At 44.5% G+C, this 21819-nt stretch overlaps 1 protein-coding gene across 2 annotated transcripts in view; it reads left to right on the forward strand.

Annotated features, from left to right (window-relative positions):
* The window catches only part of cacnb1 (calcium channel, voltage-dependent, beta 1 subunit), a 260012-nt gene extending 245369 nt beyond the window's left edge, over nt 1–14643 (forward strand). For both annotated transcript variants that reach the window (XM_080213746.1, XM_080213747.1), the window contains exons 12-14: nt 200–295; nt 3641–3826; nt 13407–14643. In XM_080213746.1, the coding sequence (XP_080069872.1) occupies nt 200–295; nt 3641–3826; nt 13407–13901 (777 nt within the window). In that variant the 3' untranslated portion in view covers nt 13902–14643. The remainder of the gene's footprint in view (nt 1–199; nt 296–3640; nt 3827–13406) is intronic.
* Nucleotides 14644–21819: the final 7176 nt, after the last annotated feature.

Genomic DNA, 21819 nt, shown 5'->3' on the forward strand with positions numbered 1-21819 from the left:
GAGTGTTACAGGCAGGATTGCAGTATATCAGTGTTACATTGAGGGGTTAGATTTTAGAGACGCCGTACAGAACTGGAGATTACTGCATGCTGAGGTGCATTTTAATGTGAAGCGCTTATGTATGAATGATAAAGTTAAGGTGTATTGTTCATTAAAATGTTAAGATAGCTTTATTATTGTGATTGATCTTTGCCTACAGGTATTACAGCGGCTGATAAAGTCACGAGGGAAGTCACAAGCTAAACACCTGAATGTACAGATGGTAGCATCAGACAAGCTGGCCCAGTGTCCTCCGGTCAGTATCTCACATTCAGATGGAAAGTGGTTTCCTTGAGCAGATGGGCACTCGTATTATTAACCAGGTTCTCTTTTTATCAGGCCTCACTCTGCTTCCTCTTTGTCTGCCTGCCTGCGGAGGGTCGCTCTGGGTTTAGAGGTGTAGACAATGGGGTGTTGTGAGGGGGAGATCTTCACTGCTGCTGAGAGCAGCATGGTAACTGTGTGGCGTTACCAGATCGGGCGGGGGAAAGGACCTGGGGAAGATACATTGTCAGGGAGTTATTCAGACTCAGTGGGCCGAATGGCCCCTTCTACACTGTAGGGATTCTATTCTGTTCTGTGCTATTCTACCTTTCCCCAAAGGACAAAGTTTACTAGAATATTCCAGGCAGCACAGTGAATGTGCTTATTTGACCAGAATAAGTCAGCATTCAGCAGTTTCCTTCTCCAGAGTGGGACTTACCAACTTGGAGAGGGACTTAGAGCTAGGTTGCTCAGTCATATCCTTCTCAGTTTCCATTGAATCTAGGGCAGGCAGATTCCAAGCCAGTTAGTGAAGGATGAAGCTGGGGTGAATCCTTTCCTTGTTAGTCCCTTCAGTGATAGAACATTGCCAATGTCTGCCTCTGACCAACTGAACCAATGTCCCAGCAATTTCCCTTTTGTGGACACTGATAAAATGGACCAATTAATAAATAAGCCAAGTAAACAAATTGATCGCCCCTTAAAAGGGCCTTGCAACAAGAGATAAAACTTTAAAGAAAACTTACATCATTAAATTAAAATGTTGTCTGCAGAATTGGTTTCTCTTTAAATGTGCTTGAATCAAACAATAAACAAATGGGCAACGTGACACATGAAAGTGATCGCCTTTTAAAGGGACATTAATGGATAAAGAACTCCAAAAGAAATTTGTCTAATTAATGAAAATGTTATTCCCAGAGCTAATGAAACTCCAGTCCCCATGATGCCCACTGATCATTGAAAGCTCGAGTGTTTTCTTTTATTCATTCATGGGATATGGGCATCGCTGGCTGGCCAGCATTTATTGCCCATCCCTAGTTGCCCTTTTCCAGAGGGCATTTAAGTGTTAACCATATTGCTGTGGCTTTGGAGTCATGTACAGGCCAAACCAGGTAAGGACGTAGATTTCCTTCTCTAAAGGGCATTCGTGAACCAGATGGGATTTTCCAACAATTGACAATGGTTTCATGGTCCTCAGCAGATTATTAATTCCAGATTTTTGTTTTCTTGAGATTGAATTCCACCCATCTACAGTGGCAGGAATTGAAACTGAGTCCCCAGAACATTAGCTGAGTTTCTAGATTAATAGTCTGGTGATAATACTGCTAGGCCATCACCTCCCAGTGGGCACTGGGTACTCCCTCTCCAGGGATCACCTATGCACAAACAACCTTCATATTCTTTTTGGGTACTTATTTAACAAACTAAGCATTTTTTAAAAAGTCATTTAACCCATATTGACAGTCCTTCAAAGGGCACTGGAACACCAAGAGAATTGTAAAGGAACCTTACATAGTGGAACGAAAATGTCAGTTTGGGGGCTGATGAAGCACCTCCATGGGGACCACTGGCAATGGAAGTCCTTAAGCATGCCAATAGACACTGCGTGCTCCCTCCCCAAGGAAAGCAGGCTACAAACATAGCTGCGGTGGTCAGGGGCAGACAGGCTGTCTTTATAAGTGCTCTAAGTAGTTAATTAAAGAATGCCCTTCGCCTATGTGTCTGAACAATATAATTAACAGACGAGTAACAGATAACACTGGGAACATGTCCAAGGATGCTGTTTGCTGCTTCTCATCTTGCCCGCTCTGCTTTCAGGCAGGCAAAGTTGTCAGAGTGAAATGCACCGGAAGGGGGGGTGTGCAAATCACAGTCTTCCACCACATATCCCTTAATCAGCCAGTGTAAGTGCTGGAGGCAGGGGCCACATTTTAGGCTCCACCTTCCAACATTTAGTTGGAACTTAGAAATAGCCAGAGGCCATTCAGCCCCTTCAGCCTGTTGGGCACTCGGTTCAGCCTAAGGCTGATCTGTTTCCGAATTGCTTTTTGCTTTGGTGTGGGTGGCACGGTGGCAGAGTGGTTAGCAGTGCTGCCTCACAGCGCCAGGGACCCAGGTTTGATTCCTGGCTTAGGTCACTGCCTGTGTGGAGTTTGCATTTTCTCCCCGTGTCTGTGTGGGTTTCCTCCCACAATCTGAAAATTTTGCTGGTTAGGTGCATTGACCCAAACAAGTGCCAGAGTGTGGAGATTTTCATAGTAACTTTGTTACAGTGTTAATATAAGCCTTACTTGTGACTTATGAACAAATAAACTTTATATATTAGTGTCTCAAGTTACTGCAATGAATTTATTGTGAAAATCCCCCAGTCACCACACTCCGGCACCTGTTTGGGCACACTGAGGAGGAATTTAGCAGGGCCAACACACCGAACCAGCACATCTTTCAGACTGTGGGAGGAAACCAGAGGAAACACAGGCAGAAAATGAAGACTCCACACAGACAGTGACTCGAGGCAGGAATTGAACCCGGGTCCCTGGTGCTGTAAGGCAGCATTGGTAACCACTGTGCCATCGTGCCGTCCTTGTTCCCTGTGCTGATGGTGAACATTGGGTTAAGTTTGAGCGGTCACTCTGAAAGCACAGCCATACATCAGCTCTGCTAACGCTTAAAGATCAAAAATAACCAGTGCTCATGAGGTCTCACTTAATGCCCAGTTTTCTACCAGTGGGCCGGCCTCCTGATGGTGAAGAGAAACTGCGACTTATAACCATCTTGTTTCCCCTCCTATGTCCCTGGGCTTCTGAAACCAGTATAATACCTTCAGAGATCAACTACTCTGAACAAACCAAGCAAACTGGGGCTGTTCCTAGTCTGTATGCTTGGTTCAACAGCAAGTAACATGGGGAATATTGAAACTTTCACATCACCATTTTTTAAAAGTCATTTATAGCTCGGGTGTTAATGACAAGCTGACATCTGTTACTGCCATCTCTATAGGTGGCATCCCTAATTACCATTGTGAAGGTGGTAGTAAGCCACCATCTTGAACTGCCATACTCTGAGTGGGACAGACGCACATGGTACTGTTCGGGAAGGAGTTCCAGGATATCGACACAACAGCAATGAAGGAATGGCTGATATATATCCATGTTGGGATAATGTGTGAATGTTGCTTCCACATACCTGCCACCCTTATCCATCTAGCTGATGATTATCAAGGCCTTGGGAAATGTTGTCACACTGATTTCAACAAATACAGAAACAATGGGAGGCTAGGGAGAAAAGGGGCTGAAAAAGACTTTCAAATTTGTGCTAACCTTTTCTTCCTTCGCAGGAACTGTTTGATATCATTCTAGACGAGAATCAGTTGGAAGATGCTTGCGAGCATCTAGCCGAGTACCTTGAAGCCTATTGGAAAGCCACCCACCCGGCCAGCTGCAATCCCCCCAACCCTCTTCTGAACCGCACCATGGCAACGGCCGCCTTAGCCGCCAGCCCAGCGCCAGTGTCCAACTTACAGGTACAGGTCCTCACTTCTCTCAGGCGTAACCTTGACTTCTGGGGCTCAAGCAGTGATGAGAACAAAGAAGCCACAAAACCGCAGATGGAAGCAGAAGATGCAGTCTAGCCCTGAAGCATACAGAAATGAGAGAGAGCACATTGGTGGTGTTACTTTAAAAGTGTCTTCCCAACTCCTGTCTCTGTCTGTGACCCCTTCCTAGAGTGCAGCTGCATGTTGATGTCCCACTAACCATGCATTTTTTTTTTGGTCGAGAAAGATGTGACTCTTGAGAAAGAAGAGTGGTGCCGGTTAAGAGAGGAACACATTCTTTCTTCAGTAACTGGCAATCCCACTTGTCAGTGGCGCACTGTTGGTGTTTTTTTTCCTCTCTGTTGTTCTATTTTGTGTCCTGCGAGCCAGCATGCAAATGATGAGCCAGCATTTCGACTTCAGGCACATTCCCGGCTAGTAGTTAGCGCTAGACTGCACAGCTCCAAGTGTTTGAGGGGGAAAAGTGTCTTTGTTACAGACAAAGTGAGCCAACCCTGACTTGCACATAGCCGCACCAAACTGAGCCAACATCAATCCATTAGACAAGACTTCAGTTCCCTCAAGCCCACATCATTGTCAAACTAAGTTAGAAGCTCTTCCAAAGGCAAAAAAACTTTACAGACGTATTTACATTTTAATTTTATTGTTACTGAGAAGTAATGTCTACACTGGGGCTTTGTTAGGAGTGCAGCATAACTCAGAAGTCATGTGCATCCCTGAGGCCAGAAAGACAGGCTATGCAAAACCCAAGGAACTCCAATCAAAGCCAGGTAATGTTGAAACCTCTTTAGTACACTTAAAACTTTGACAAAGTTGATTTGTGGAGCGCAGACACTCCCATTCAACTTCTTGAAGTCTTTACCATTTTAACAGCCGATTTGGGAGCTCTGCCTATGTTATCTACAGTGTAAATACATGTTAGAGGGACAGTGACAAGATTGGAATTATGTTTTGTACTCATTACTATCTCTCATAGCTAAGCCTCAAAGGCCTACCTGACCTTTCTTACATTCTGGGGAATGGAGAGTATATATTTTAATTTCTGAAAATTGCTGGAGTTCTAGAAATTAAATGACACGTATCTTGTACAGGGACCGATGCTATGCCTTGTATCTTATCCATTTCAGTTCTAGGCGTGCTTTTTCATACAGTGTGCAGTTACTTGCTTTATGTGGCAATCTTAACCCTATGGATTAGGACTGGGATAAACCTCAATGTTATCCCGACCTTGATGCACACAAACCCTTGGAGCAAAGTAAATTGGATGACAGCAATTCCAAAAAAAATGAGGGTAAAGGAATTCAGATATTGAGAGGCTGGCAAATCAAAGAATAGAATAGGCCTCCTTTGACACACTTTATATCAATTTTAGATGAATAATAGTTGAGACATTTGCAGCGACTTGTGAGTCATTTAAACACCCTTCACCAAACACAGTAAGACCATAAGACATAGGAGCAGAATTAGGCCCATCGAGTCTGCTCCGCCATTCAATCATAGCTTGATATTTTTCTCATCCCCATTCTCCTGCTTTTTCCCCATAACCCCTCATCCCCTTATTAACCAAGAACCTATCTATCGCTGTCTTAAAGACTCTCAATGACCTGGCCTCCACAGCCTTCTGTGGCAAAGATTCCCACAGATTCACCACCCTCTGGCTGAAGGAATTCCTCCTTATCTCTGTTTTAAAGGATTGTCCCTTTAGCCTGAGGTTGTGCCCTATGTACACAGTACACTGTAGATGTGCAGGTTCCTGTGCATTGTGTGTCCACTTGCGCGCGCGCGCGCGTGTGTGTGTGTACATGTGTGTGCGCGTGTGTGTGCTACTTTAACAAAGTCACGACAATTTGAAATAGCGTTCACGGGCATTTGGAGCTATTGTGTTTGCAAAATATACTGTCCACAGACCAATGGCAGTCATAATGAGTCACTAAGCAAGCGATAGATAACCGGACAGGCGGGATAGTTTCATGAATGATGACTCAGCCAAGAGTAATTCTGGATTTGGCAGTGAGTTGTGCGAGTTTAGCTTTAGACCTTCCCCAGGGGTGAGTCACGGCCTCAGAAATGAAAGAAAATACACTGAAAACAAAAAGAAACAAAATACTGAAAACAAAAATAAGATTGAAAATTGCAGTGAAATCCTTTTCACCAGAGGCTGGTCTTTTCCAAGTCTACTTATACCTGGTTCAATCTGCAGCACAATAACATTTTCGGTGTAATTTTAGTTTGTAAATATCTATTGTTCCAGCACTTTTCTGCTTTAATTGTCCAATTTCTCCCAGAGCTGTGTATGAATAAGAGCAGCTGGCCTAGACGGAGTCAGCCAGCAGGAGTGCCCAAGAGAAGTTGGGTGATCATCTAGTCCTCCCTATTTCATGATAGCACCATCTATTCAGGGTCAGCCATCAAAGGCACTGATTAACGACAGTAGCTTAAGGATTGATGTTGTGTGGATATCTTACATACCTTCCGTACGAGAATGCGGGTTAGGTTTGGTGTCTGTGCAAATCCACTTTGTAAGATCACAAGCACTTAGGATTTGCCTGCAGCACAGCAACAAGAACAGACCCACAGGCTTTGTTCAGTAAGAAAAATAATAGTGCCTTTACCACAAGTTGCTGCTTTCCTGAGAGTAAAATACACAGGTAACAGTGGGTCCGGAGATGAGATTGGGCACAGGCAGATTTATCAGGAGTAAATATTTATTTGGGGATCTCAACCTGAATAGTTGGAGTGGGCTGCCTCTGCTAGCACATCTCCACCTGAGGGAGATGATGGGGGGGAGGTTATCAATTTTGGGTTGCCTTCCTTACCAAGAGTTGGTCTTGGGCTGGGTGGCATGGGAAAGGTTTGAAGCAGACACTAGGCGAGGTTTTGCGGGGAGGTGGTTGAGGACAGAGATTGGTGCAGGCTAGGTGGAAATTGGGAGGGGATGGGCACAGGGGTGTGGAGTTGTCAGTGACTCCTGTCTCTCTCCTTATCCAACTAGCTTCACAGGAAGCTGATCTTTTCAAAGAAAAACTACATTTTTATGATCGTATTGTTGACAGGGTGAACAATCTCTGCGTCATTGAGTCGTTCAGGTTTACAGCATGGAAACAGGCCCTTCTATCCACGCCGGTCCTTTTTTAACCCCTTAGCTAGTCCCAATTGCCCGCGTTTGACCCATATCCCTCTATACCCATCTAACCCATGCAACTGTCTAAATGCTTTTTAAAAGACAAAATTGTACCTGCCTCTACTACTGCCTCTGGTAGCTTGTTCCAGACACTAACCACACACTGAGTGAAAAAAATGTCCCCCTGGATCCTTTTGTATCTCTCCCCTCTCACCTTAAACCTATGCCCTCTAGTTTTAGACTCCCCTACCTTTGGGAAAAGATGTCGACTATCTCGCTGATCTAAGCCCCTCATTATTTTATCAACCTCTATAAGATCACCCCTAAGCATCCTACGCTCCAGAGAAAAAAGCTCCAGCCTATCCAACCTCTCCTTATAAATCAAATAATTGACTGAATTTTTAAAAAGGTGCACTTTAACAGAGGTTAATAATTTATATATTCAAACTGGTTAACACCTGCAGATGCCTTCAAACTGAGACTCTACCAGTTTGGCAATGGGCCAACACCTGCAAAGATTGGATGCAGGATACCCCTTAGCTAAATTGATAGCCTCTGTGCTGTTTTATGCTCAGAACAGTTTTTGATTTCACACATTTAGACTGATCACATTCAGGGGCTGAGCTGACTAAAGATTCTTTACATGAAATTTGTAAAGTCAGCACCTTTGAATTTTTCCAGACATTGTTTCCCAGGCAAGATGCTGAGTTGAGTCGCACAGAGAAGCAGTATTTGAGGACCAGCCGTGGGTTTAACACTGGATTAGGCTTGAGAAGAAACCCCACAAGAATTCACAATCACATTGCCTACTTCTCTGACATGCACATTCCATAGAATCTTACAGTGCAGGAAGAGGCCATTCGGCCCATCGAGTCTGCACCAACCACAATCCCACCCAGGCCCTATCCCATTAAGCCCATGCATTTACCCTAGCTAGTCCTCCTGACACTAAGGGGCAATTTAGCATGGCCTATCCGCCTAACCCACACATCTTTGGACTGAGGGAGGAAACCGAAGCACCTGGAGGAAACCCATGCAGACACGGGGAGAACATGCAGACTCCGCTCAGACAGTGACCTGAGGCCGGGAATTGAACCCAGGTCCCTGGCGCTGTGAGGCAGCAGTGCTAACCACTGTGCCACTGTGCCGCATCCTAGGCATCGAACACACAGCACAGAAAGAAGCCATTCGGCCCTGCTGGGCTGTGCTGGAGTATATGCTGCACACGAGCTTCCTTCCCCCCTCCCATTCACCTAACCCATGGGGGTGAAAGGTTGTCAGGAGTAGGCAGGAATGTGGAGTTGGGGGTTAAAATCAGATCAGCTGTGATCTTATTTAGTGGTGGAGCAGTTAGAGGAGCCGAGTGGCCTACTCCTGGCTCCTATTTGTATGTTCGTGTCCAGAGTCCCATCAACATAGTATTTTATTCCTTTCACTTTAATGTACTTAAACTTGCCTATTCTTATCCTTTATCAAAGTTAATTGCTTCATCCAATCATTCACTTTAAAACTGTCAAATTTGCTGTGTTGTTTATGTTGCTTAATTCAAACTATTGCAATAATTCCAATTTCTTTTTGTGAGGAGAAAGTGTTTGAAATTATCAGGAATTGCTGTAAAAGCAGTGAAAGGCTGAGTTACTCATCAGATTCTGGTTTTATGCATCCCTTCAATTTTTCCTGTAGCGGTCAGTCCCTGCTAACCCAGTAACTCGAGTAGTGAGCCGCTTAATGCATTCTGGATCAAAATCCTGGAACTTCCTCCCTAACAGCTCTGTGGTTGTACCTACACCACAGGGAACTGCAGCTGGTTCAAGAAGGCAGCATCTTCTCAAGGGCAACTGAGGATGGGCAATAAATGCTGTCCTAGCTGGTGATGTCCAAATCCTATGAAAGAATAGAAACAGTCCTATTTTACACTCCTTAATAGCTACATTATGATGCCATGTGAATGACTTTTACAGTATCTTATACATTGGCGCGCTACCAAAGGAAATTAAACTTCCTGCTCACAGAATTGAGACCAGTAACCTCAAAAATAGCAATGACAGTTAAAAAAAAGAGCACATACATATGTACGAACAAAACTTAACTCCAACCAGCCTTGTTGATGTGGTTGCAAAGGCAACTGGCTAAGGTAAAACTAGGCATGTCAGAGGGATACACATACACACTCCACACAGAGGTAAATACAAGCTGCCTGCAGCCCCCTTCCCTGCATTTACAATTCTGTTGCAGTCAATTCTTTACAAAAGTTTACAATATTAACAATCGGTTTTTGAGTATTTGTCTTGTGGCTCTCTGTTATGTTGCCTGTGTGTGTCCTTAAGTTCCAATTAGTTTAGCTGGGACAAAAATAAGATCAAAAGTGGAGGGGGGGGTGGGGCCCAAAAGATGCGCTGGTTAGGTGCACTGACTGTGCTAAATTCACCCTCAGTGTACCCGAACAGGCGCCGGAGTGTGGCAATTAGGGGATTTTCACAGTAACTTCACTGTGGTGTTTATGTGAGCCTACTTGTGACATTAATAAATAAACTTAAACTTAAATGAATGTAAAACGAGACCATTTTAACCTGACTCCGATGTTGGGAATATAGAATAGGATCCCTACAGGATGGCCGAGTGTTTAAGGCATTGGACTTAAAATCCAATGGACGTACATCCGCATGGGTTCAAATCCCTGGTAAATGGATTTTTAGGGTAGCACAGTAGTTAGCACTGCTGCCTCACGGCGCCAGGAACCCAGGTTTGATTCCCAGCTTGAGTCAGTGCCTGCATGGAGTTTGCACGTCTCTGTGTGGGTTTCCTCCGGGTGCTCTGATTACCTCCCATAATGTGGATATGCCGGCGTTGGACTCGGGTAAACACAGTAAAAAGTCTGACAACACCAGGTTTTAGTCCAACCGATCATCAAATAAATTGGTTGGACTAAAACCTGGTGTTGTCAGACTTTTTACTGTGTTTACCTCCCATAATCCAGATGTGCAGGTTCGGTGAATTGGCCATGCTAAATTCGCCCTCAAACAGACACTGGAGTGTCACAGTAACTTCACTGCAGTGTGAGTGTAAGCCCACTTGTGACTAATAAATAAACTTTACTACAGTACAGAAGGAGGCCATTCAGCCCATCGAGGTTGTACCGACCACAATCCCATCCAGGCCCCATACCTACAACTTCACACATTTAGCCTGCTAATCCCCCTGACACCAGGGTCAATTTAGCATGGCCAATCAACCTAAGCTGTACATCTTTGGATATGATGGGAGTGAGTGTAACTTTGCTTTCACAGCCCACTGGAATTCATTCTCTGTTGATGTCTAGCGGTGCTGTGTGTGTTCAGTAGAGAGCAAGAACCATAGCAAAGTTATGGTGCAGAAAGAGACCATTTGGTCCATTGTGTCTGTGCTGGCCAAAATAAGAAAAATAAATTAACAGCTCATTATAATTCCAGCCCCTGGTCTGTAGCTTTGCAGGTTCCAGCACTTCAGCTGCAGATGCCTTTTACATGAGTTTCAGCTCAGTCATCAATGTGAGGCAGTGAATTCCAGACACACACCACTCTCTGGGTGAAACAGTTTTTCCTCATGTCCCCTCTGATCATTCTACCAATCACTTTAAACCCATGCCCCCAGTAATTGATATCTCTGCGAGTGCAACTGGAGTCTTTCATGTTTACCCCGTTTAGGCTCAGTCGTACAACTCAGGTCACCTCCTTACCCTCTTTGATTCTGAGGATAGCAGCCCTTGCCTTCTAATCTCCCCTCGTAGTTAGAAAGGTGGCGGACAAGAACAAACTATTCAATTTGAGGGAGCCAATTGCCAAAAGAGAACATAGATAAATGCCTCACAGCGCACCTGGAAAACCTCTGTTACTCCCGGTTAACGAGCAAAAAAAAAAGCCCCAATCATTGTGGAGGCTGATGGCTTAACACTTCAGTTGTCACAATTGCCAATGGGTCCAATTTGTCCTCAACTGATCAAGAGCTCCTGTGAACGCAAAACATTTTCTGATTCTTTTTTGTTTCCAGTGGGACTCTCTTTTTCTTTTAACCCCATTTAAGGGATGACTGTGCTGAGAAAGTTGAAAATAATGGATGCAAATTGATGTATATTCCTCTTGGGCCTCGGCGTAAAGTGAGTGATGGGGCATCAGCCGCCTGATTTACAATCCACCTGATCTTTCTTTTATTGACTTCACTGCAATAAAAGATTAACCAAAGTGTAGAACAGGCTCGTGATTCACAATCACCTGCTTCTGCTTATGTCCAGGACACATTTACAGCCGATAAAACCTGCTGCGGTGAGGTTTCTTGGCTGGTGATACCGTAACGTGAACAGTAATGTTGATGATTTATTCATTTTGCAGCATGCTTTGAGTGGTGGGTCCTGGCTGGCAGGAATAAAACCACGGACAGGGAGGCGGTGAAGCTATTCCCATTGCACTGGGGGTGTGCTGATGCCTGCGATTTTGATTTGCCCAGGCAAAAGTAGAGTCAAGGATCAGGGTAGCCGATGAGGTAGAACCGAAATATTTCTTGACGCAATTTTTCAAAGCCACCTTGGCTTTTTGGCTAAGGTGAAACATTAGATCAAGCCCGGGCGGCAGGGGAAATGCCTCATCCTGTCAGCTTGGAACTTGTTTGATGGAGCCCCTGATGGGATGCAATGTCTTGTCCCGTCAGCGTGGATCTGGTTTGTCCCTCATGCGGGGTCCATAACTGGACTTAATTGAAATTGGCTTTACTGATTAGAATTAAAGTATTGAGAGGTACCAAAAAAAAGTCTTGAGTAGGCTGTTGCAGGGGCAACATCTCCAGTTTAGAAGCTAAAATAAATTTCAACAAACGTTGCAGTCAGTGTCTGAATAAACACTGGCTCAGATGGAGTGGCTAGGTGACTGGTGGTGATTTAACCTGAGGATCACCGCACCTTAGGCACAGGGTAAGGTTGAGAGGGTTGTGGGGGAAGGTTCATGAATCATCAGCCAGTACAGGAGTTGAACCTTTGCTGTTGGCGTCACTCTGCATCACGAACCAGCTGTCCAGCCAACTGAGCTAAACCAACTCTCGTTTCATTGGATATATAACCACACAAACAGGCCATTCAGCCAAACTAGTCCAAGCAAGTGTTTATGCTTCACTTCATCATCTTTCATCACTAAATCTATCATTGTAACCCCCTATCCCAGGGTGGTACAGTGGCACAGTGGTTATCACTGCTGCCTCACAGCGCCAGAGATCCAGGTTCAATTTTAGCCTTGGGTGACTGTCTGTAAGGAGTTTGCATGTTCTCCCTATGTCTGCGTGGGTTTCTTCCAGGTGCTGTAGTTTCCTTCCACAGTCCAAAGACGTGTAGGTTAGGGGGATTGGCCATGATAAATTGTTCCTTGGAGTCACAAGATTATAGGCTAGAGGAATTAGTGGGAAAAATACAGGGTTTTGGTGATTGGCCCACATTTTTACCACACCCTGGGGAGAAAGGTCCATCTGAATTCCTTATTGGATTTCCTGGTGACTATATTGGCAGCCTCCAGTTGTGGTTTCCCTCACAAGAAGAAACGTTCTCTCTGTATCCATTCTCATCGATCTTAGGTCACCCCTTGGCCATCTTTTATGAGAGAGTTCCAGTTTGTCAATCTGATATCTATATCCACGTGTTTCTGGTCTCAGCCTGGTAAATTCTCTCTGCAGCCTCTTTCATGCCTCTGTATCCGCTTTTAAGATATGGCAACCACAACTGCATACAGTGCCTGAAATCTGGTCCAACCGAGGCCCTTTCAATCCTTGATCATTTGGGTCAGAGGCAGGCTGCCTGAAATGGGAACGTGCCTTCTCTTTAAGTTGCTTTCTTCGAATACAGTTCTGGAAAATCTCAGCAGGTCTGACAGTCTCTGTGGAGAAAGAACAGAGTCAACGATTTGATGAAGGGCCATCTAGACTCGAAACATCAGGTGGGATTTTACAGCCTAATGACTGGAAAATCCCACCCGAGGTCAATGGTCCTTCCCATTCTCCACCCCATGCCCACTCCGCTTCCTGTGGCTGGCTGGGCAGTAGAATTCCAGCAGTTGGTTCTATTCTCCTGCCACAGAGGCTGTCAGACTTGCTGGGATTTTTCCAGCATTTTCTGTTTTTGTTTCAGATTCCAGTATCTGCACTATTTTGCTTTTGGGATATTTCTGGATGAGTCTAATTGGAACTTAATTCCTAAAAGTTGTAATGGTCAAGAGTTTGTGTTGATGTTGCTAAAACAACGCTGCTTTTTAACATGTTATTGAGCTTCATACTGATCTAGTGATCAGCAAGAGAGGGAATGTTCTTGTTTAATCTGCTGTAAGAGACTGTGTTTGTTGTTTGTTGTTAACCTATGCCTGTTCTCCACCCTCCCCATTCTCTCTCTCTGCATGGTGTGCTGCTGTTACTAACTAGGGTCCCTACTTAGTGCATGGAGAGCAACCCAGTGACTGTTCGGCACCCGGACGGACAGGCTTGCATGACTATCGGAACGACTCTGCCAAACAGTCCTACCATCGCTTGTCATCCTCCACGCCCCAATACAGCCACCACCCGAGGGCCATGTCCCGCGGTCTCTCCCGCCAGGACACCTTCGACCTGGAAACGCAGGGCAGCCGGGACTCCGCCTACACCGAGCCGGGGGACTCCTGCGTGGAGATGGACCTTTACGAGGAGCAGGAGGTGCCCGAGGGGCCACACGGCACTGGCAGCCGCTGGTGCAGCATCAGCCGGCAGCAGGTCCAGCGGCAGGAGTCTTGGGAGGAGGAGGAGGAGGAGGAGGACACCAACAACACACAGCAGAGGAGCCGGCTGAAAGGCAGAGACCGCTACCGACAGAACAGCGACGAGGTGCTGTCCAGGAAACAGAGCGACATCGAGGAGTGGAACCGAGACGTGTACATTTGCTAAGGTGCAGCTCAGCATTGCTGCTCGGGACTGTCTCTCTGGAGAATTTTGTTATCTTGTCGTGCCCGCCAGTTCTGTTTCAATGTCCCATTCAAGGAAGAGTTCATATAGTTTTAACAATTCGGAGCATTGGTCCTTCCAAACCCTCTAGGTAATCACACCACCCCTGGACCTCTCTGTTTGATGTAATGTTAGGTGGCAATTATTGATTTGAATATGGTTCTTCTACATGGGAGAGGGGGATTTGAACACAGTGCCACGTCTTTTCTTTCTCCCTGTTTATTATAGTGCCTCAATTTTGGGTCTGCAAGGGTCTCTGGATCCGGACTAGATACGGTGCATTGTTAACCATTGAAAGGACTGACCCATTTGACAAACGCTTGAATCTGTACACTGCATTACTCTGCATCCCTTTTGCAACAAGTTCACCTGTCAGTGGATGTGTGTAATCACTTCACCTGATTTAGACAGCTTAAAGATGAAAAGTCACTCCAACAGCCAAAGGCATGAATCTCTCTGTCTGACTGGAGGTTTTATTCATCAGTCAGGTTGACTGTTGCTGGGTGTAACATGTTTTCCTGTTAAAAAAATACGCAAGAATGCATGGTGGCAGCATGAAGTTAAAAGATGGAAACTTTTTAAAAGTGGCTCACACTTAGATCACTATCCTCGGAGAATATCCTTTCACCAACTAATCCTTGTTTCCATGAGTTTCCTAATCAAGGCTAGACTCAGAGGGAGGAGGGGGGGGTGGATGTTTTCATGTCTTCATCTCTGCTCTCTCTTCAATGGGTGATTAGTGGCAACTATTTATTAAACACACCTTGATGATTAAAAAAAGTCCCTCTCCTGATTCCCCAAGTAATTTCTGATGAGGAAAAGGTGAGTGAAGGATTAACCAAACATGTGAAGCTACAAATGGAACTTGTTATTCTGTCCAGAAAGGGAATATCATGTGGAATATGTCCGTTCCGCCACAGCGGTGCAGGCAGTTTCTTTTCATTTAAACACTGACTCTTCTGATTAGGAATACTGCTAAGTTTAAACTGTATGTACATGCACACATCGCTGGATCTGATAGACAATGTGGGCCAGCCATTTGTTTACAATCAAGAGCTTGAATTTGCAAAAGGACACAGGCTCTCATTCCTCACTGGCAAAGGGAGGGAAGGGGGAGGTGTATCTAAGCTAGCTGGGGTATTATAGAAACGATTCTCCCAAGGCACATCTTGGGAATGAGAGCGGGGCAGTGACTTGCTTTGTAGGGGCTTAGTTGGTCACTGTCTTTTCAATTGGCTAATGCCTGCCATTCTTGGAAGGTGGATTATCAGCTTGGGGGTGATGGTGTGGGGGAAAGGGAAGGGTTTTGAAGGGTAATTTATGCCAAAATGTAAACATATATAGAATAATAAATACTTGCAAATGATTTAAAAGGCAGTGATGTAATCGAGAGATGCAGATGATGCCTGGAAGTCGAAGTGGGTTGGAACACTGGCCTTGGGGACCTGGATTTGAATCCAAGCCCATTTCGTGCCAGAATAATGTCTCATTCCTGCTGGCTAAAGGCAACCGAAGAAAACCTGTTTGGGAACAGCTTCTGTCAATTCATTGCAGTTTGGAACTGACAACTCAAAGTTGCCTATGATTTAGCACTGCTGGAGGCTAAATTGGTCTCTTCACTGGAATAAAGACTTTAAAATGGAATAAAAGTGGACACTGCTATACTGGGGGTGGGGGGTGGGGGGTGATTGTTTGGTGATGTGGGATGAAAGTGTATTTGTTGGATCGTAAGGTTGATAAGGAGCTTTACTCTGTGTCAAAACTGCAATGTGACTGGATGGTCATGTACCTTGAGGTGCCAAATTTGGAAATGTTAAATTGTTAGCTAAAAACTAATTAGCAAACAATGCAAATGGAAAGTGTAAAACTCTCAAAAAAAGTCATTGTCCAGACCCTACAATTGAACCATGGCCTTTGAGAATCACTCCCCACTATTTGGTATTGTTTATAATGATATACTGTTTGAATTTCCTGTGGGAGTTTTCTTATGTTGCTGATCAGTTTGTGTGCTGGCAGTGCACTCCTTGTCCCTAATGTCTAACAAGACTTAGACCAGAGGATTGATGACGATCATTGCTGCAGGGCTTGGGAATCACTAATTCCCTGCAGCTGATTTCTGAAAAATTCTATGTCCAGTATATATTATAAATAAATGTTCAAATGTAAATTTTAATAAGAAATGTTGTACTATGTTTATTGATGCCGTTTCAGTCTGTACTCCAAGAAATTGTGGACTCAATTGTAGTTTTTATTACTTTTATCCAGTGTAGCTAGGCTCACTGGAATCCAGTACCCGTCAGAACCCAATAGCGGCACAATGGTTAGCACTGCTGCCTCACGGCACCAGGGACCCAGTTCGATTCCTGGCTTTGAGTCACTGTCTGTGCAAAGTCTGCATGTTCTCCGTGTCTGCTTGGGTTTCCTCTGGGTGGTTCGGTTTCCTCCCACACTCTGAAAGACGTGCTGGTTAGATGCATTGGCCATACTAAATTCTCCCTCAACGCACCCAAACAGGTGCCGGAGTGCGGCAACTAGGGGATTTTTCACAGTAACTTCATTGCAGCGTTAATGTAAGCCTAGTGACACTAATAAATAAACTTGAAACTCAAAAATGACCAGGTACACGGGTGGGAGAAGATCTGTATTTTGGTTTGCATCTCACCTGATTTTTATTTTCAGTGGAGAGAGATGTAAAACCAATTTGCACCCTCAGATTTCAGATTTCTTCTGCTTTACAATATTCTGTGAAAATTAAGATCTTATCCCATGGAACTCCCCAGATCGCTGCTGAACCAGCTAATTTGATCCAATTTTTAGAAATCCATTCACGGGATGTGATTTGATTTATTATTGTCATATGTATTAGCATAGAGTGAAAAGCATTGTTTCTTGTGCACTATACAGACAAAGCACACCGTACATAGAGAAGGAAAGGAGAAAGTGCAGAATGTAGTGTTACAGTCATAGCTAGGAAGGAAGAGAAAAATCAACTTAATGCGAGGTAAGTCCATTCAAAAGTCTGATGGCCACAGGGAAGAAGTTGTTCTTGTGTCAGTTGATATGTGTCCACAGACTTTTGTACCTTTTCCCGATGGAACAAGATGGAAGAGAGTATGTTCGGGGTGCATAATTATGCTGGCTACTTTTCCGAGGCAGCAGGAAGTGTAGACAGAGTCAGTGGATGGGAGGTTGGTTTGCGTGACGGATTGGCCTACATTCATGATCTTTTGTAGCTCCTTGCGGTCTTGGACAGAGCAGGAGCTATACCAAGCTGTGATACAACCACAAAGAATGCTTTCTATGGTGTATCTGTAAAAGTTGGTGAGAGTCATATTGGACATACCAAATTTCCTTGTAGATGTCTGCACCAGCATTTATTGCCCATCCTGGTATACTTTTGAATCGAATGGTTCTCTCGGCCATTTCAGAGGGCATTTAAGAGTCAACCATGTTGCTGTGGATCTGAAGTTATATGTAGGCCAGACCAGGAAAGGACAGCAGATTTCCTCCCTGAAAGACATCAGTGAACCAAGTGGGGTTTTATTCTGGCAAATTTCATGGTCATCATTAGACTTTTAATTCCAGGTTTTTATTGAATTCAAATTCTACCATCCGCCGTGCCAGGATTCACACCCAGATCACCACAGCATTACCCTGGGTCTCTGGATTACTAGTCTGGTGAAGATACCACTTTGCCACCGACTCCACCTCGACAGTAAGTCTCAGTAACATTGAGGTTTGGGATATGTGAAGTCAACCCAGCACCCTACTGGCAGGTGTGTACACGTAAGCCCTGAAGAGTAACAGGATAGATCAAACTTGCATAAACTGCCGACACTGGACTGACAGGTGAGGTGGTTACTAAAAAGCTTTCATTAATCTGCAACCCAATATCGGCTAGCACTATGGACAGAGGACAAAGAGATAATTCCGATAATATTGTTTTTCACCCCCACCCAGTGAACAGAAAGACAATATAAAATAGCTCGACGGAGAAATGCATTTGGAATAGTTAGGACCCAAGTGTGGCACAGTGGTTACCATCAAAAGAGAAAATCCTGGAAAAGAGAAAAGAACTGATGTTTCAGAGTCCAGATGACCCTTTTGTCAAATCCTTACAGGTGCCGCCAGACCTGCTGAGATTTTCCAGCATTTTCTCTTTTGGGCTTAGATTCGAGCATCCGCAGTAACAGTGGTTACCACTACTCACAGTGCCAGGGATACAGGTTCAATTTCACCCTCAGGTCGCTGTGTGGCGTTTGCACATTCTCCTCGTATCTACAGTGTTTCCTCCCAATGATGTGCGGGTTAGGTTGACTGGCCATGCTAAACTGTCCCTTACTGTTAGGGGGACTAGAGTGTAAATACTTGGGGTTACAAGCAAAAGGCCTGAGGCAGGATTGTGGTCAGTGCAAGCTTGATGGGTCAAATGGCCTCCTTCTGCACTGTAAAGATTCAATGATTCTGAGTGGAAATTAGTATGTGCACAACACTAGGAGCTGCACCTTTTGCCTGATATCCATTTTTATGTTCCTGTCTTCCTGTCAGCACTGACTGAGATTAAGCAAAGTGAGACTTGTAGCCACCCATCTTTGAACTATTTTCTCCTCTTGGCTTCCTGTTGATCAATGGGCGGGAAAGTTGTTTACAGAGCAGCTGGAAGTGCTTCAAACTGTAGCTATTAATCTCAATCTCTTATTAAGAATAAAATTACTTTGAACTGATTTAAAAGTAACTTTGATAAAAAGGGATCTTAGCGGGTGAATACCTGGAGGGCCCATCCAGAATTTATAACTAGCGTGTAAAATTGCCACTCTCCATAATACAACAATTATATCACCACATCATTATAAACAATATCAAAACTATGAGATGAGTACACTGCTCTTGTTTGCTCTCCCCAGTACCTGTTCAAGTGCAATATCCCTTTAAATATCTTTTGAATAAAGGGGAAGGAATGACAGCGTGTGAGAGAGGAGAGAGGTGAATGAAAGTGTGATATCTGATTCACGGTGCCACAGTGGTTAGCTGCCTCGCAGCGCCAGGGACCTGAGTTTGATTCTGGTCTTGGGTCACTGTTTGTGTGGAGTTTGCACATTCTCCCCATGTCTGTGTGGGTTTCCTCTGGGTGCTCTGGTTTCTCCCCACATTCTGGAAGACGTGCTGGTTAGGTACATTGACTCAAACAGGTGCTGGACTGTGGCGACTAGGGAAATTTCACAGTAACTTCATTGCAGTGTTAACGTAAGTCTTTCTTGTGACAAATAAATTTACTATGATCATTGATGCTCAACTGGATCTTTCCTCCTCTTTTTCACCCACTCCCAGTGGAGCTGAATATTGCTACTATTTTGTATTTTGGCCCCTTGGTCCTCTTTTTTGCTTCTGCTGATTTTCTCTTCTCCCTCTCTCCTCTTCCTCTACTCCCCTGCCCTTTTCTCTCTCCCTTCCCACCCTCTTCCTTTTATAAGTTTATTTCTTAGTATCACATGTAGGCTTACACTAACACTAAAAGTTAGTGTGAAAATCCTCTGAAAAAAGTGTGAAAATAGTCGTCACACTCCGGTACCTGTTCAGGGTACACTGAGGGAGAATTTAGCACAGCCAATGCTCCTAACCAGCATGTATTTCGGACTGTGGGAGGAAACCGGAGCACCCGGAGGAAACCCACACAGGCATGAAGAGAATGTGTAGACTCTGCACAGACAGTGACCCAAGCTAGAGATCAAACCCAGGTCCCTACGCTGTGAGGCAGCAGTGCTAACCACTGTGCTGCCCCTTTCTCCTCTGACCTGGGGCCTGGCAGCCTCCGGTTGAGGTTACATTGCATGTGAAACCTATTTTCTTAACAGTTGCATATCCAACAGAAGGAAAAAAGACTTTGCTGCTTCAGAGTGTAAAATATTGACTCTGGCCGTCCATTTACTATGGCATCGTGACATGGCATAATCTTGCTGAATTTGAGTGACTATGATGGCATTGTGGGTACCTTCCAGAGTAATACTGAGCCACAGGCTCATACATTCCAGAAAGGTGCAAGCACAATCCTCAGCCTCTGATACGACAACTGACCTCCTCCAGTTAGGGTGCACTAAAGATGACTTCCATACACAGGTAAAAGCACCTCTAGAGATTTGAGGAGGATAAAACCAACATTCAGAACAGTGTTGGAATATTAGTTATCCTAAAATATTACATGGGAGGTGTGGAATTATCCCTTCATCCCCCAGATAAGGAATCATTGCCCAGCCTTCTCTCCTCCTGTGGAACATTCTAAATTTAGATACGTAAGACCAGGAGGAGGTCATTCGATTCGATAATGATGGAACCACGTCTTAACTCCCATCTATCTGCTTTGGTTTTGTAACCTTTAGTACTGTTGACTGTCAAATCCTCTACCACCCAGTCTGAACACGTTTTTGTGGTGGAGAGTTTTAGATTTCCACAATCGTTGCAATGAAGGAGAGCTTCCTGACGCCACTCCTCAACAGCCCAGCTCTAGATTAAAGATTATGCATTCTTGGGTGGCACATTGGTTAGCACTGCTGCCTCATTGCGCCAGGGACCCAGATTCAATTCCGGCCTTGGTTGACAGTGTGGAGTTTACATGTTCTCCCCATGTTTGTGTGGGTTTCCTCCGAGTGCTTCTGTTTCCTCCCACAGTCCAAAGATGTGCAGTTAGTTGGATTGGCCATATTCAATTGTCCCTTAGTGTCCAAAGATGTGTAAATTAGGGGGATTAGTCATGCTAAATGTGTGAGGATAGGGTGAGTTTAAAATTTAATGTTTATTTATTAGTGTCAAAAGTAGGCTTACATTAACACTACAATGAAGTTACTGTGAAAATCCAGGAAGGCCTGTGTAAGATACTCAGTTGAAGAGTCGGTGCAGACTCAATGGGCCAAATGGTCTCACTCTGCACTGAGGGGATTCTATGTTCTGGACTGCCCCACTTGAGGTCTCTTTTTGTGTCCATACCTGTAATTACTCTCCCTGCTTCACATGTGTCTTTGTCATTAGGCTAGAATCTAGAAGGATCACAAAGCTACAGTTGCGAACACATAATTGCACGGAATGCAATAGTAAGTCTCCTGCTCTGCCCAAGACCGCAAGGAACAACGAAAGGTCGTGAATGTAGCCCAATCCATCATGCAAACCAACCTCCCATCCACTGACTCTGTCTACATTTCTCGATGCGTCGGCAAAGCAGCCAACATAATTAAGGACTCCCTGCACCCCAGACATTCTCTCTTCCACCTTCTTCTGTCGGGAAAAAGATACAAAAGTCTGAGGTCGTGAACCAACCGACTCAAGAACAATTCCTTCCCTGCTGCTGTCAGACTTTTGAAGGGACTTACCTTGCATTAAGCTGATCTTTCTCTACACCCTAGCTATGACTGTAACACTACATTCTCGGACTCTCTTGTTTCCTTCTCTATGAACGGTATGATTTGTCTGTATGGTGCACAAGAAACAATACTTTTTTCACTATATGTTAATACATGTGACAATAATTAATCAAATCACGAATGTATATTGGGAGCTGAGCTCCATGTCAGTAGGTTTGGGGCTGTTTTTGTCTACTTTATTCAAATCTACTTGTTCTTGAAAAAAATCAAACGGTTTGGGGCATATGAAAGGAATCCATACCAGATGGTGAAGAATGAATCTAGGCATTTTCTTAATGGTGGTTTCTTTACAGAAAACAGCATTGCATTTCTCTGTTTACCTATCAACCCAGAGTTCCAGTAGCCCCCTTGTATACTCTTTTGAGTATACAGATAATGCAAACTAATTAACTAATTAAACAAATTTACAAATCAATGGAGGCTGATACTGCACGTCCCACCCCTAAGGCACT

This window comes from Carcharhinus amblyrhynchos, chromosome 27, assembly GCF_965287045.1.
Source record: "Carcharhinus amblyrhynchos chromosome 27, sCarAmb.v2.hapA, whole genome shotgun sequence".
NCBI classification, from domain to species: domain Eukaryota; kingdom Metazoa; phylum Chordata; class Chondrichthyes; order Carcharhiniformes; family Carcharhinidae; genus Carcharhinus; species Carcharhinus amblyrhynchos.